This window comes from Dermacentor albipictus, chromosome 3 (assembly GCF_038994185.2).
Source record: "Dermacentor albipictus isolate Rhodes 1998 colony chromosome 3, USDA_Dalb.pri_finalv2, whole genome shotgun sequence".
NCBI lineage: Eukaryota > Metazoa > Arthropoda > Arachnida > Ixodida > Ixodidae > Dermacentor > Dermacentor albipictus.
The window spans coordinates 16,415,001-16,429,296 of record NC_091823.1 but is presented as its reverse complement, the minus strand read 5'-3'; the positions used below and the strand labels follow the sequence as shown (position 1 = coordinate 16,429,296).

At 47.4% G+C, this 14,296-nt stretch overlaps 2 protein-coding genes across 2 annotated transcripts in view; one reads left to right on the top strand and one right to left on the bottom strand.

Moving 5' to 3' along the window:
* LOC135917503 (uncharacterized) overlaps nucleotides 1-14,296 on the top strand; it is a 321,200-nt gene that overhangs the window by 135,783 nt on the left and 171,121 nt on the right. The window lies entirely within an intron of this gene.
* LOC135917507 (alpha-galactosidase A-like) overlaps nucleotides 5,156-14,296 on the bottom strand; it is a 20,229-nt gene continuing 11,088 nt past the window's right edge. Inside the window, exons 5-8 of the mRNA XM_070535154.1 lie at nucleotides 13,934-14,028; nucleotides 13,073-13,234; nucleotides 7,006-7,203; nucleotides 5,156-5,453 (exon numbers count right to left, since the gene is read on the bottom strand). Coding sequence (XP_070391255.1) covers nucleotides 5,172-5,453; nucleotides 7,006-7,203; nucleotides 13,073-13,234; nucleotides 13,934-14,028 — 737 coding nt within the window. The 3' untranslated portion in view covers nucleotides 5,156-5,171. The remainder of the gene's footprint in view (nucleotides 5,454-7,005; nucleotides 7,204-13,072; nucleotides 13,235-13,933; nucleotides 14,029-14,296) is intronic.

Here is a 14,296-nt window from a genome sequence, read left to right as displayed (position 1 = left end):
AGCAGTGCAGGCCACTGATATAAAAAAATGTAAAGGCCATGAAATGAACAAGTTGAGGACAAATCTGGTAAGGCCACTTTGTCAGTCAAGAGCCTTGTTTACATTTTTGTACATATGCAACGGTCAGGGAAAAATCTCACTGACATTGTCATTTGTTCTAATGTGTAGCGCAGGAGCAGCTGTCACTGGTCGTCTATTGTGAGTGATTACACCGAAATTATAGCCGCAACAGAGAGCACATATAAAAAGCCGGAGTTCTGCCATATATACGAGGGCGAGTCAAATGAAAGTGAGTCAATGGGAATGTGTGACAAACGGGGGACTTTATTTAAATGTAGTCTCCACGAGCATTTAGACATTTGTCCCGGTGACTAACGAGTCGCGTGATTCCCGTCTCATAAAACTCCTTTTGTTTATGCTTCAAAAAGTCTGCAATTGACTCTTTCACGTCGTCGTCCGACACTAATCTGGTTCCCTTGGGCTGTTTTTTTCAGTTGCCCCAAAATAGGGACGTCGCAAGGCGACAGCTCTGGGCAGTATGACGGATGTTGCAGCGTTTACCACTTGAACTTTGCCAGTTTTGTATGGACCACATCAGCGACGTGGGGACGGGCATTGTCGTGAGGGAAGATGACCCCATTCGTCAATTTTCCACGTCGTTTGCTCTTGATTGCGACATGTAGCCAATCCGGCGTTTCACAATATCGGCAACGATTGATAGCCTCTCCAAGTTCAGCAAATTCGATCAGTAATCATGCGGCTCAGTAATTAGTACAGCATGCGGCGCGCGATCACGATGTTATCGCCTTTGGGTTTGATTGGGGGCGAGCTCCACCACTGGAAAAGCTGGCGTTACCATCAGCGTGACGTGGCATGAGCGATCACGTGGACACAGCGGCCACGTCAGCTGCTTCGGAAGCGCCGAAGCTATCTGAAAACGAAATTGTAAAGTCCCACCTGCGCTGCGGTTCTGATTAAGTGGTGAGAGTTTCCCGCCATGGGTCTCTGCTTGACAACTTTTGAAAGTACTATAATAGGTAGTGGCTGCCTTTGGAGGCGTGCAGCATGGTATACCCTACTGCTCGGTGCCGCAGTGGTGGACGTACGCAACGGAGCCCGGTGTCAGACTTATTCACACGTAGCCGCAGGACAAGAAGCTGCGTGAAGCTTTGCTCGCGAAACTTAGAACCGGCAAACAGCCATCGGCTACAACTCGGGTATGCAGCAAGCACAGACGCGAGGAATATTTCTACGACGGGGCTGAGTCTGCGATGTTCGGTGAGTAGCAGAAAACGCGCACTGAGGCGCTCGCCCGCACCCGCTGCCCGGGTGATGTCATGACGGTTTGGTCTATGAATTGTTGATGCTAGATACTGGCAAGTTCAGTGGAATGAAATGGGAGTGGTAAGAAGCAGATTAAAAAAAAAGGCATGGCATATGGTCATGTTTGTGTTATGGATTAATGCACTGGATTACGAAAAAGAAGCAGCGGGAAATCAGACGCTGAGAAGGCCGATAAACACACAGTGCGACGCAACTTGAGAAATAATGTTGAAACGGCCAATAATTTAGAAGAAGAAAAAGAGATTGAATCGTCGCGGACGGCACACCACAGTCGCCGTATAGGCGTCGAAGTGTCAATAACGAAATTATTTTTTAACAGCTCAGATAGCGTCCTCGCAACAATGGTAGCTTGTGTACTGTCAAATGCTCATATTTTGTGGCCTGAAGCTCACGGCATGGTGGGAAAACGCGCACGCAGCGAAAGTGAAACATTGTGCGCGGACATGCATGCAGACGCGCAGTCGGTCGCTGCGAACCCGTGTGATCGCTGCATTGAGGCTTCATCCCGTTATGCGACATTTGGTTATGCAGACACTACAACAACGTATTTCACATAGTTTGCTCTCAGCGTTTGCCTACCTTTCACGCAAAAAGCCGCTTCGAGAGACTTCATCGAGGCGACCGCGCGCAGTGGCGTTCACTGTACGTATTCTGTAAAGATATAGCCTCTGTAAGCGATTCCGTGATTTCAGTTTGCCCTAGATTATTATTTCGACAGTAAAAAACTTCCTTCGTTTTAAAAGTACTTGCAGAAATCTCCAGGTGGGCTGCCGCGTGGTCTTCTTAGTGAGCGCCGTAAGCTGCGTGATCCCTCATACTACGCAAGGGAGGCGCTTCCGACAGATGGCGACTCTGTAAGTTCTCGCCCCAATACGGAACATTCGGGCGACGGAAATGCGCCTTGAGTGTCCATATAATTGCTATTGCAACAATATTGCAACAGTATCCGGCAACTGAAGCGCCCCGTGGTCCATTACATTTCGCAAAAAAAAAAAAAGAAGTAGATAAACCAAACTTTCACCATGCGACAATTCGCTGCGCCGCAACAGTGTCTTTCTTTTTCTTTTGTGGGGCGGGGGCACCGAAATGAAAAAAAAAACCCCAAAGGAAAGCATGTTGGCCACAATCGAATGCCTACTTTGGGCACCTAATGTGGCTACCGAAGGAATATCGAAGAAAACATGAGACGCTTGGTCCACAGAGAACCAAACGCATACTTCACGGTTGCCTACACCGGCGAGACAAGACTTTCCGGAGAGGTTGCCCTCAAGCGAACGCGTTGCAATCCGTCGAGTCCCCACAGTGGTGGCAGCGAGCGACCACTGTTTCTTTTTCTCGTCTGCTAGCCAGAAGGTGTCTAGAATTCTGCCAGGCGAAAATCCACTCGGCCAGGGAAAAACGAATGCGCACCCAAGTGCGCCGCGCGGTGGTCGGGGCAACACGAGAAAAATGCATGCGCTCTGGCTGGCTCTGTCAGCCCGCGGGTAGCGAGAACAAGAAAATTGAAGAGGCTCAATGTGGGGGTCCTCGCGAATAAAAGGGAAAGTAGAAAAATAAATAAGAAAGTTGTTACCTTTGGAGGCTTTAGGGTCTTGACATGGGTGCTCTGGCGCAGGTGAAAAAAATGTTAATATTTTTTTTCTGTGAAATGACGGCATGAATAAAACACCACAACGCTTTGTATCAGCGGACCTCGCTGCGTGCTTTGTCAATCTGTCTGATAGTATGTTGATTTGGCTTGCCTCGTATGTTCCGATGTACGACTTTAGAAAAGTCAACGCACCTTTGGCGTCAAATGTTTATAACAACATTGAACCCACAAGGTTCCGAAATTGAAAAGCTAAAGCACAACATTGGAAATATCAATGCACCGTTCGCATCAAAAGTTTATAAGAACTTTATACCCCATAAAGTTTTGGAATTGAAATCCATGCGCTCCGTAGGTTCCGCGGCCTCCGCGAGATGCCGCGACGAGCCCGCTCTCCATCAAAACGCCCTTGAAACTTTGCTCTCTGATGGGCTCCTTGCGTCAGTTGACTCCCGGTGCATGGACGTTACCGCGAAATCCGGTCCGTGTTCGCAATGTTCGCGCTGAAATGTCTTTCCGAGCGTGAAAAGGCATTCTAGACAAAATCCAGAAAGATTTCCGTCAGCGATGCATGGACAGCACGAAAAAAATTGGGGGGGGGGGGGGGGAGAGGCTGAAGCCCCATAAGACCCCCCCCCCCCCCTCCGTGGCTACGCCCCTACAGGCTCACGCAACACAGTTTTGCCCACTCTGCTCCATCGAGGCACGCTCGTGACGTGGCATCGAAGCCAATGAGGATTCAGGTGTCATTTCTCTGGTACAGACGCCTGCTTTTTCACTCAATGAGCCATTTGACGCCTTCACATCAAAACGCTCTTGTATGCTTTGACGCACAAAAGTAACCGGAACGCCCGTGTAGGCTGACCCACACTTTGGGAAATAATATTTCTGTTGTCCTCCAGGAAATTCATTTCAAGTGGATACGTCTTGCAGACTCACCGGCTACGATTCGTAAATCGAAATATGTGTCCTAAAATATACTAAAGAAGTAATTAGTTAATTTCTGTTAGTTAAATAAGTGTTTCGATCTGTCGTGTAGCAACAGAGAGTTTTAGCTTGTCCGGTATTTAAATAATAGTAGGCGGACTGGGGGCGAAACGCGAAAACATCCGTGCACTTAGATTAGGGTGCACGTTAAGGAACTCTAGGTTGTCCGAATTTCCGGAGTCCCCCACAACGGCGTGCCTCATAATCATATTGTGGTTTTGGCACATAAAACGCCATAATTTAATTCTTTTTTTTGGCGGACTGGGTGATGGGGCGGAAAGCGGAGGCATAAACGGGAGCGGCGTACATGGTGCAGCCACCTGGTGGCGCAGAGCTCAAACAGACAAAAGCTACTATTGCAGTAACCAAGTGTATACTACATCACTGCTGGTGTAAATTTTCGGCAGTGGCGTACAATCGTGTTGCTGCCGAATTTTTACACATGCAGCAAAGTAAAATGCACTTGGTTACTGCAATATCTTACAATAGCTCACCCGTATACCGGACAAGCTAAAACAGTATGTTATCCGCCTCTTCGAATAATCTAGCTGAAGGACAGGAATGATGCCGTCTGCCACAGGCAACCTTTTTTAAACATTCCGTGAAACTTAAAAATGATTGTTCCCTATACAAGTAAAATTAGCACCAAAAAAGAAAACCCATATGAAACCGAAAAGTTCCGTGAATTTATTTATATATAAAGAAAAGCGCAGGTGAAAAATTCCCGATTAATAACTCCAGCACGGCTTTCGTTTGCCGCCTAAGAACCTGCAAAGATCGTACATTTCTACCAAGGCACTCTCTGGTCTTCCACTTATATTGATTCCCTACTTTCTCACAAACTTTCAATCACTCATCAACCGACAGCAGTTGCTGAGTGACATTTGCAACAGTCATTTACCAGAGCCGTACTAGAACATTTCCGGATGCCACTGCCCTTCAACTCTCGTCCTTGCGTGGCAACGTGCTGCGTTAAGACTCATGTAGCAAATGCGCCAATATTTGCAATACTCTGCCAACCGTTTACAATTACGTGCGTATATTTTATCTTGTTTCTTGTCGATAGAAGCTTTTACGCCATCTGGCGCTCTCGCTTTGCGTCATGAATCAGTGTCGTCCTGTACGAAACGTACACACGAAGGATTAGAAAGGAACGAAAAGCAGGAAATAGTTACATTTTATTTGCTTATAGATGAACCCATTTATGCGCCCATCGTAATGCACATGCAGGCAGGTGGTGCGTCTCCTTCCATCACCGGTCGGTGATAGTCGCCTTGAAGAGGATGGCGTCCAGTGGTGGAACAGCGACGCTGAGCGTCTGGCCCGGGTAAAACAGGCCTATGAGTGCATTGTTGTTGAGCACGTCCTGCAGCACGTACCCGCGAGGGTTGTGCAAGCCTAAATCTTGGATGGTAATCTCGAAGGCAGCTGGCCCTCCACGAATGCTCGGGTTGTGTATCATCAGCACCATGGAGCTGTCGCCGCTGGGAAGTCGAGGCATTACCCAACGGATCCACACGTCAAGGTCATTTTTCTACGGGTGTAAAATGAAGACAGCTGGAGTATAATGAAATAACACAAAGGAAATGCAGAGTTAGTGCGCGCTGCTGGAGTTAGCTTTACACAATTAAACGCCTTTTAGTCTTAGCTGTCCCCGCACTATCGCTTCACAGTGTACAGTGGTGTCCGTTATGGATGCTTGGTATAGATGTGCGAACCAGAGTGAGGTGACGGGTTTACGCTTTCTGTACGTCGCAAGCCTGGACGTTTGGCTTCAAGGCTCTCCCCATTTTAGGCATCCTACGGGAATATGCTGCCCCTGCTACGCGTGTAGGGCATTCGTGATATATTTTACAGCTTCGAGGAACATGGGTGAAGTTGTCACCAGCAAGCGTAGTGGGATCCATGTCTTTATCTGCCGATAAACAGAGAACATCAAGAGGGCAGTTCCCCTGATTGCCCTTGGACTCCGTAGAACGCACGCAGTCCTGGAGCACTGCCACGTTGCCCAGGCACACTCTTTCCCGCTCGCTCAGCAACGTCGAAACACTATTCCGCAAAGGCTGCACGTTTCTCATTTCCTTCCTTTCCACTGCTCTCCCTCCGTTCTCCTTTAACGTTGCAAAATGATGCAGGGAAAGCCTTGAGCGCGGTGGCTTAGATCTGCTTATCTGTTTTTCAAGTTCACCTCCTCCTCAACTCTGTGCACGTAGTAGAGACAGCGACCTTAGGAGCCAGACATTTCTCTGCTTCTGTCAACTTCCTCTGATGACTTTAGAGGCTAGAGTGGGTGGTGCTGTCAACATAATAATAATAATAATAATAGAAGAAGAAGTAGAAGAAGAACAAGAAGGAAAGCTTAGAGGCGAAGGCGCATCTGTGGATATATAAGTGGCACAGGCGGATATAACATGACGCGAATGGGATACTATTCACTGAAAGTTACACAATTCCAACAAGGAGCCCGATCGATTTGAGAGAGTTCAGAATGACACGCTGAACGGCGGCACGCCTGTTAATATTGCCTCGTAGGCCTGCGATAAAAGGATCTCACGAACACCCGGAAGTGGCAGACCTAAGTGCGGAATGCGATCGCTCATAGTTTTTCGCTTGTCTATGAAGCTGAATTCCAATATAAGACGCAACTAAACAAAAGGACGAACGCCTGACTCGGTCGTTCCATCCAGCGGGTTTTCCTCTTTCGCGCTGATTCCATGTTAGAGTTTCTCTTCGCTGACAAGAACTTCCACGCACTCCGTAACTGCCATGGGGCCTCCTTCTATTGCTTTATTTCCTGGCCAACTTTGGTTCATTAAAGAAAGAATGAAAGAACATAAATTATATTTTTGCCCAAACTGCAAGGTAAAGAAAACTGTGCCCGATTGCAAAAGATGGCAACTGTGCCTCGATGCGCGGTTTAATCCCACTTGCTTCAGCCACACATACGTTGTGTCACTATATTGATTCAGTGCTTAACGCATTACCGTCCACAGTCGTCGTGAAGTGGGTTTTGTCGAATATCTTTCACGAAACTACATGCACTTTGCCGAGTTCTCTACAAGTCGTTTGCCTACTCTGGCTGTCACCTGTGGCAGTCGGCTTGCCTTGGCTCGCAGTGGGTCCCGGATGACGGCGATCACGAACGGGCTGAGCAACAGGGAGCGTGCTGCGTAGCCCACGCTGCGCAAGTCCACCGACAGGATCGCTGGGGAGGGCGCCACGGCCCAGTACGCGATCTGAGAACGCTGTAGAGACTCGGACAGACCGTAGTTGCCCAGCACCAGCTGCGATGAAACGTAAGCCACGTATGTGCGGGTACGCCCGTTCGCTCACCACACCCACCCATTTTTCAGAGGTTTACCCACCCGAACAAGGGTTCCTGACTCGTGCATCCTGACGCGCCTTCGAACTACAAGTTTTACGATTTCAGGATCGCAAGCAGGGCAAGTTGGTAATGATCAATCTTCAACAGCACCGCTTAAGATAGTGACAGCAAACTTCCTGTCTTCTTTTACTGTCTTAAGTGGGGCTGTTGAAGACTAAAGTTTACCAAATCATCGATACCATATAAGCAAAGTCACTGCTTGGTATATGACTTCCCCCGTTTCCAGAGGCTGACAGTGGCAGCAGTTACTGAGCAGTGCACAGTAATGGTGAACACGTCAGGGTGTGTATGGCATTGGAACTGCTTAGCGCAGTCATTGAGCCGGGGCTGCAGAGTTCATGAGTGATCAAACTTGTCGGCAATGTAAATCACTTGTGGAGTAGTTGTAGAGCATCCCTTAATCACATCCATCGGTGTTTCGGTTAGAACGCAACTAATGGCGACCGTTTTTATCTTTACTTTGCCGAAGTGTTCGAGAGTGATTCCACAGGGTTAGCCGTACTCCTATTTCATAGTTGTTCATAAAGTAAAAAAGTGTACAACTCCGGTAATCAAATGAGTGATTATCAGGCAATTTCTGATTTCCACCATCACCGTGTAGTTTCTCTAGCAAAGATTACTTTGTGTAGAATATTTTGGAACTAAAAACAGCCACCGGTAAAACACTCCTGAAAACAACATGTGGAGTTCAGGGTAACATTTAATTTAAAACCACATTTAATTTTTCTCTGTAATTATGTGTGAAATCAGGAATTATAAACCACTGAGCCAATCTTACTGAAATGTCATCCACTTCAAAGGAAAATTTTAATTACAGTGACTTCTAATGGCGTGTTTTAGATCCATCTAGAGAGTTTTAAAGTTTATTCTTAAAATTTGTAAATTATTTTCTTAATTTTTTCCATTGTTTGTTGAATGAGTTAGGCCTAAAGGCATAATTTATTTTTTCCAGACACTGAATAAAAATATCTTTATTTGAAATTATACTAATTCTATCATATTCGGTTCAGTGCTGACCAAAGGGAATTTTTGGGTTCCACATCTATTTGAATAGAAAAAACTCGAGCCGAAGCTTCTCATTCATGAAAAACGAGACAGGGACTAGGCCACAGAACCAGGTAAAAAAAAGAAAAACTCCATATTTCGGAAGGCTTGAGTACGTAGAGAATGTGCAACAACTTTTGACACATTGCCTAAAGGGAAACGCTAAATAAAGCTAGACTGATTTTTTTTAAACGAAAGAGAATAAATGAATTAATAGACTTCGGCGATTCTTTCTGCTCTGAACTCATTTACGGCGACATCTCCAGACTCTATACCTGCGGGCTTCTTTGTTTCGTCTTTTACAGAATCCGTTGCTACGCTCTCCGAAATACATGCGTAGGCACTACCACTCTCAGAAATCGGCGGGACACACGAGAACTCCGCGCCAATTGCAACAGATAAATTTTGCGCGACAGCTGAGCGGTATGTGTGTCCGGCTACGAACTGCAGATTGCCGCTGGGACATGAGCTCGATGCCAGCGGAGGTGGCAGTTCAAGTTTTCTTTTTCGTCGCCATACGAAACCACCGCTGAACACTCGCGTGCAAACGGAAGCGCCGTAGCACGCAGCCTAGCGGTCGGAGGAAGAAGTTTACAGCAGCACATTCTGAAATTTCGACTCAACAAATTCACCGGTCATCTTGAGGCAAGGAGCAAGATGGTCTTCCTTCGTGTTTTGAGGGCACATCTGTCCAGCTCGTTGGTCCAGCGTCTGACTTAATAGGGCACCGACGTGCAAGAACGTAGGAGCACGTGCGCTCGTGACGTGCATGTCCGTGTAGGCCATGAATAACAGAGCTTGGCTGGGTGCATCGGACGAAAGCAAGCATTGACAAAGGCGCACGCCTGTTGTCGTTCAAAATGTCGTGTCATTTACGTGGACAGCGGATAACGGAAGGCTATTTGCTGCATATTTCAGGTGCGCAGTCAAACTGCCGTAGCACCTGCTGGCAAGCATTGTCTCCCCATATGGTAAGAGCACGGAGTAAGACAGAAGCTGCGGGCAGCCAGTGTCAAAGGGATAAAACGCGCCCAACGTTCCGCCGTGCTTTCTGACTCCGCTTGCTTCCTCTCCCTCGTTCGCATTCCGAGGCGATCTCTTCCCTTTCGCTCTTCCCTGTGTTCGGGTAATAAAATTTCACACCACCTAGTGGTCAAGTTACAAATTGACCACGTTGAAGACATCATAAGCAGCAAAAGATGTCAGGCACACTGAGAATCGTGTCGCCCCGAGAAACGCGATGTTATTGCGGCGCGCTGTTCGCTATCAAATGCGACTGGAAAAGACGCGGCCGCGGATGCTATCGACAAACAGGCAAAATGCGGACAACCAAGACTAAATGATAGGAGGAGTGCGTGCAGGCGAGTGAAGAAGGGAAAAAAAGGCCTGCCACATGGGCAGAGAAGTTGCATTAGTCGTAAAAGGGGCCGGACAGTGCCGGACGACGGCAAGCCGATGCATTGAAATTGAAGTAATCTGCTTTTGCGCTTGCATGCCCCGTTGTAGGTTAAAACAGTCGTACACGATTTGTTTTTACAGCGACTCAAGACACCAAATGCGCAATAAAACTTCTCTTGCTATGTTCTAGGTGGGTATTTAATTCCGCGCACAGAGAAAGCTTGATGGTGGAGGGGAAGGTGGTATTCTCCTTTGTGAGAAAACTGCATTCGTCGTTTCTAATATCGATGACTCATTTCAAGCTCAAATTATGAGTGAGCTACCTTGCATCATTTCCTAGTAAAATTTTAGTGCGTAATTTTAGCTTCTTTCTTTATTTTTTCTTTCTTTCGTTCACATAGGAGCATGTGCTTATTAAGGAAAGGTGATCAAGATTACTTTCCGTCAACGTGTTACTCTGAGTTTTTCCAACTTCTGCGTGCTCCAATGGTGTCGGATGACATGCGCGATGCATGTCGCGCATGTCAGATGCGGCAGCAAGCAAGCGCATCGAGCAAGAGAGGGAGAGAGAGAGTAAACTTTATAAACGAGAGCACACGAGCGTAGGTAGCCCTTCCACTGTGCAGTGGACGGTTCCCTCAGTCCAGGAGTCTAGCGGCCTTAGCTACCATTCTCGCTCGGTTGACCAGATTGAGCTGGTCCGTCGAGTCTGAGCTGGACAGCACTGCCTCCCATTGCCGCCTCATAATGCTCTGACGCGACAGAAAGCCGTAAACAAGCACATATACACATTTGAATCTCTACCACGCCCTACACCCTGCGCGGTATTCCAATAAAGGCCCACACTGTGATCAATGCACAACGCTTTACCACGTGGTATGGGCTTGCGCGAGCCCACCGCTCACACACATAGCGCATAGAGCAACGAGCGCATCACAGCGGCAAGCGCGCACAGTTCCATTGGCAAGCTGTTGATCGAGCTTTCAGCGTCTCTTATGATCCTCACCCCGACACCAGCAGCCGCAGCTGGCCGTCGCCGATATCGCTCAAGACGAGGCCAATTAAATCCAGCGCCACCTATGATCCTCACCACAATATGACGCTCGAGTTAAGCCATAGCTGAACACTACGTGGGACGCCTTATCAGGCGAGTCGGTGTTCCCATCTGTCTTGCTCCGTGGGTGAGAGTTAAACTGAGGATGAGAAAGTAGGCTGATGACGATGGCGTAATGGAAGGAATGGACGGGCAGACGCAGCGAAATCAATGTCGAACACAAAAAAATGAAAAAAAAGAAAAATAAATCCGGTGGTTGTAATATAGCATCGCACTAATAAAAAAACAAAGCGAGAAGTCGCAGTTTCGCCCGACAGGCGGAGCATCGATTGCGATAGAAAATTATTAGACATCTGTACGAAGTAAGGATAGTAGTTTATCAGCCGTAAAGGTTTGTAAACATTCGCTTACTAACTAAATTAACAAGCCTGGTGTCAAGCACGCACAGGCAAACGGGAACACATCACACTCGTTGGCCGCAGACACTCGCTGTCAAAACTCTGGTGTGACGAAGGGCGACAGCAGCAGCGAGTGCTCTTCGTGATGCCTCTAGCTGCGGCGCGAACTAAGCGGTGAGAACGTAGCACACCTGAGCAGGCGTCGCCTGAGTAGCCGCGCCCCTCCAGTGTCTTGCGTGCGCGAGATCGAGCCACCATCATCGGCTCAACCTCGCATGCTTCTATTCGCAAGCACAGTCCAAGGCACGCGGCCGCGATGTAATCCCCTTTGGACTTTACATCTAGCACCACGGCGACTGCGACGACGATGGCGGCGGAAATTCGTCTGGAGTGTACATATAATTGCTATCGCAACAAAATAAGCTAGCTAGCTCAACACACAAAGCAAAATACTTATGTGCTTTACGCTCTGACGTCACCACAAGTAGGCCACTGGCCCATACATTGCCACGGGAGAAGAGCGCCGACACGTTTACATTTCTCTTTCGTTTTTCCTGTGCTGCGGTTTCCAACGAAAGCCTAAGCCTACAAAATTGACATGGTTCTTAGAACTGCCAGAACCCTCTGGCCTTTTCTTATCTAGGACGTATTGGCTAACCACCTTGCGACGTCGCTCAAGGCTGCTATGCTATACGTTCAACCACCCCATTGCACAAGCGCGGTTTCCAGATATATTAAGGACGGCTTATGGACGTGTCACGACGGTTATGATTTGCATAGCCTTTGTGCTTTTAAAAGGAGAACAAGAAAAGGGAGCTGGCAAGCCTTTCTCTTTCGGTCATCCGTTCGTTCGTTTGTTCGTTCGTTCATTCTTTCAAGTTGCCTCTGTATATTTCGCAAATGCACGCTTGTCGTACTCTTGTGCGATCTGTCAAGTGGAAGCATCTTGAACTGAAATTTTGAGTGACCAACTTGCTCAAGTATTGTTCGCGACTAGCGTTGGTTGGGAGCTCCGGAGACGCGACGCCGCTGGTTACGGCTTTAGATACTCTGCATACATATACGCTTTGATGAAACTGTATTGGGGCCCCACCCGGCAACAATGTGAATAAGAAATGATTATGTATTTCCATTTTTATTTGCTACACTACGGCAATTATACAGGCTATCGGTGAAACATACAGCAGATAGGAATCGGGCACAGGCAGAGCTTTTAGTAATCCTGCGTCAATCAGCCTTTCAGCCGCCGCAGTGGCCTAGCGGCTGTGGCATTGCGCTGCTAAGCTCGAGGTCGCGGGATCAAACCCTGGCCGCGGTGGCCGCATTCCGATGGGGGCAAGATGCGAAAACGCCCCTGTCCCGTGCATTGGGGGCATGTTTAAGATCCCCTGATGGTCAAAGTCATTACGGACTTCCCCACTACGGCGTGCCTCATAGCAAAATCGTAGTATTGGGAAGTATAACTGTAGAATTCAATGCTTTCTTTCTTTTCCTTAGCAAGCATTGCGCTAAAACGTCACGCAAGGTCGCAGGATGCGATGTATAATGGGCTGAAGAATCTTTAAAATTTCGGCCAACAGGCAAAAAAAAAAAACCGCTAGATATAGCATACGATTGGCTAAGTGCACATCATTTTCAAGACCAGACGATGAAAGTAAGAGATTAAAGTAAGATAGTTTGGTTTTCAGCGTTTACCCCGGCTTCAGACTTTGCGATCTTGATGCACGCTTCGTTAAAACGACCTGCACTGGCACAGATGCGTCTTAGAATATTCGCAAGCAGCGCATCGTGCTGTGATTTCTGTACTAAAAATGCGATTGATGAATATCGAGAAAGGAGTGGTTGCTGTACGAAAGAAGTATACGGAATTTTACCGCGCCGTAGTCAGTCCAGGCGCCCGGACCTGTGACGTTCGCCAGGAGGTCATGATGTTTGGCTTCATACAGCACCGCATCGTATATTTGGCTCCAGTTGTACGTCACAGCGGCGAAGTTTCGCCAGATGTTGCATGTTCCGGCTATTTTCTCGTAGTCGGGCTGAAACAAATGATATCCATCTTTTAATAAACCCCGTATTTATGTATCCTTCATGCTTCCGCGAAAGGTACCAGATTATAGAGACAGCCTGTTCATGATAAGTTTGCGGTATGACGAGGTTGCCCGCAAATGCACGCAGAATTACCGCGCCACTGGCCGCTCGAGGCACTTTGCGTGTATTCGCGGGCTCCTTTCACGCTCGCAACCACACCTTTATGTAGCACGTATTGAGGAACAGAAAGCTGGATCGGGAGTTTTTCATGTCGCTCTTCAATTTTCTCATTGACACTTTTAATCTAATTATAATATTTGAGAAGTTTAATAATTATTTAGGACTAATTATCTAATTAGGCGAAATGAAAAAAGAAATAGTTTGAGTATCTCGAAGTGATGGAGACAACATTACTTTTGTTCTGTCCCGCTACGGGGCATTTGCTACCTTTTTAAACTCTGGCTAAAGTTAGCTGGGACACCCTATATATTAAGAGGAGATTATTACCGAAACACGGGGACGTTTATTCACAGATGCATAAGCTTGAGAACACGCGCAGAGGACGTGTATTACTGCATATAATGTGTTCATCGCTAACAAAATGCTTAGTGAAGCATACTTTGGCTGTAACATGTCTGGCAGTTGTAATGAGTGCTTGGTCTGCTAAGATGTATACAGCAATGCAGATATATAGACGCCAAACTTACCGTGATACCGGACTGCGCAAGGTACATGGGCCATTCGCAAGAGTAGAGCATCGGTCGCCCAGTAGCATTCAGAGCTCGTCCAAATTTTGAATACACTGAAAAAAAAAGAGTTATCTAAACATCATTTTGGGAGCTTAGCGCGGTGTTGCGCCTCGAGGTGGCTTCTGGGCCAGGAATCTATCAGACCCATTGCGTCCGGTAGTAGGAGTGACGGAAAAAGGGTTTAATTTATAATATTTAAACCGGCACCAAATACGGAAGCCCACTCCATGTAGGAGCATATTAAATGTCTGAGTTCATATCAGGGCACGTCAACCACCTGCGCACCAAGGTATCCGCTTTTAATCCCGTCGTCTTCACTAG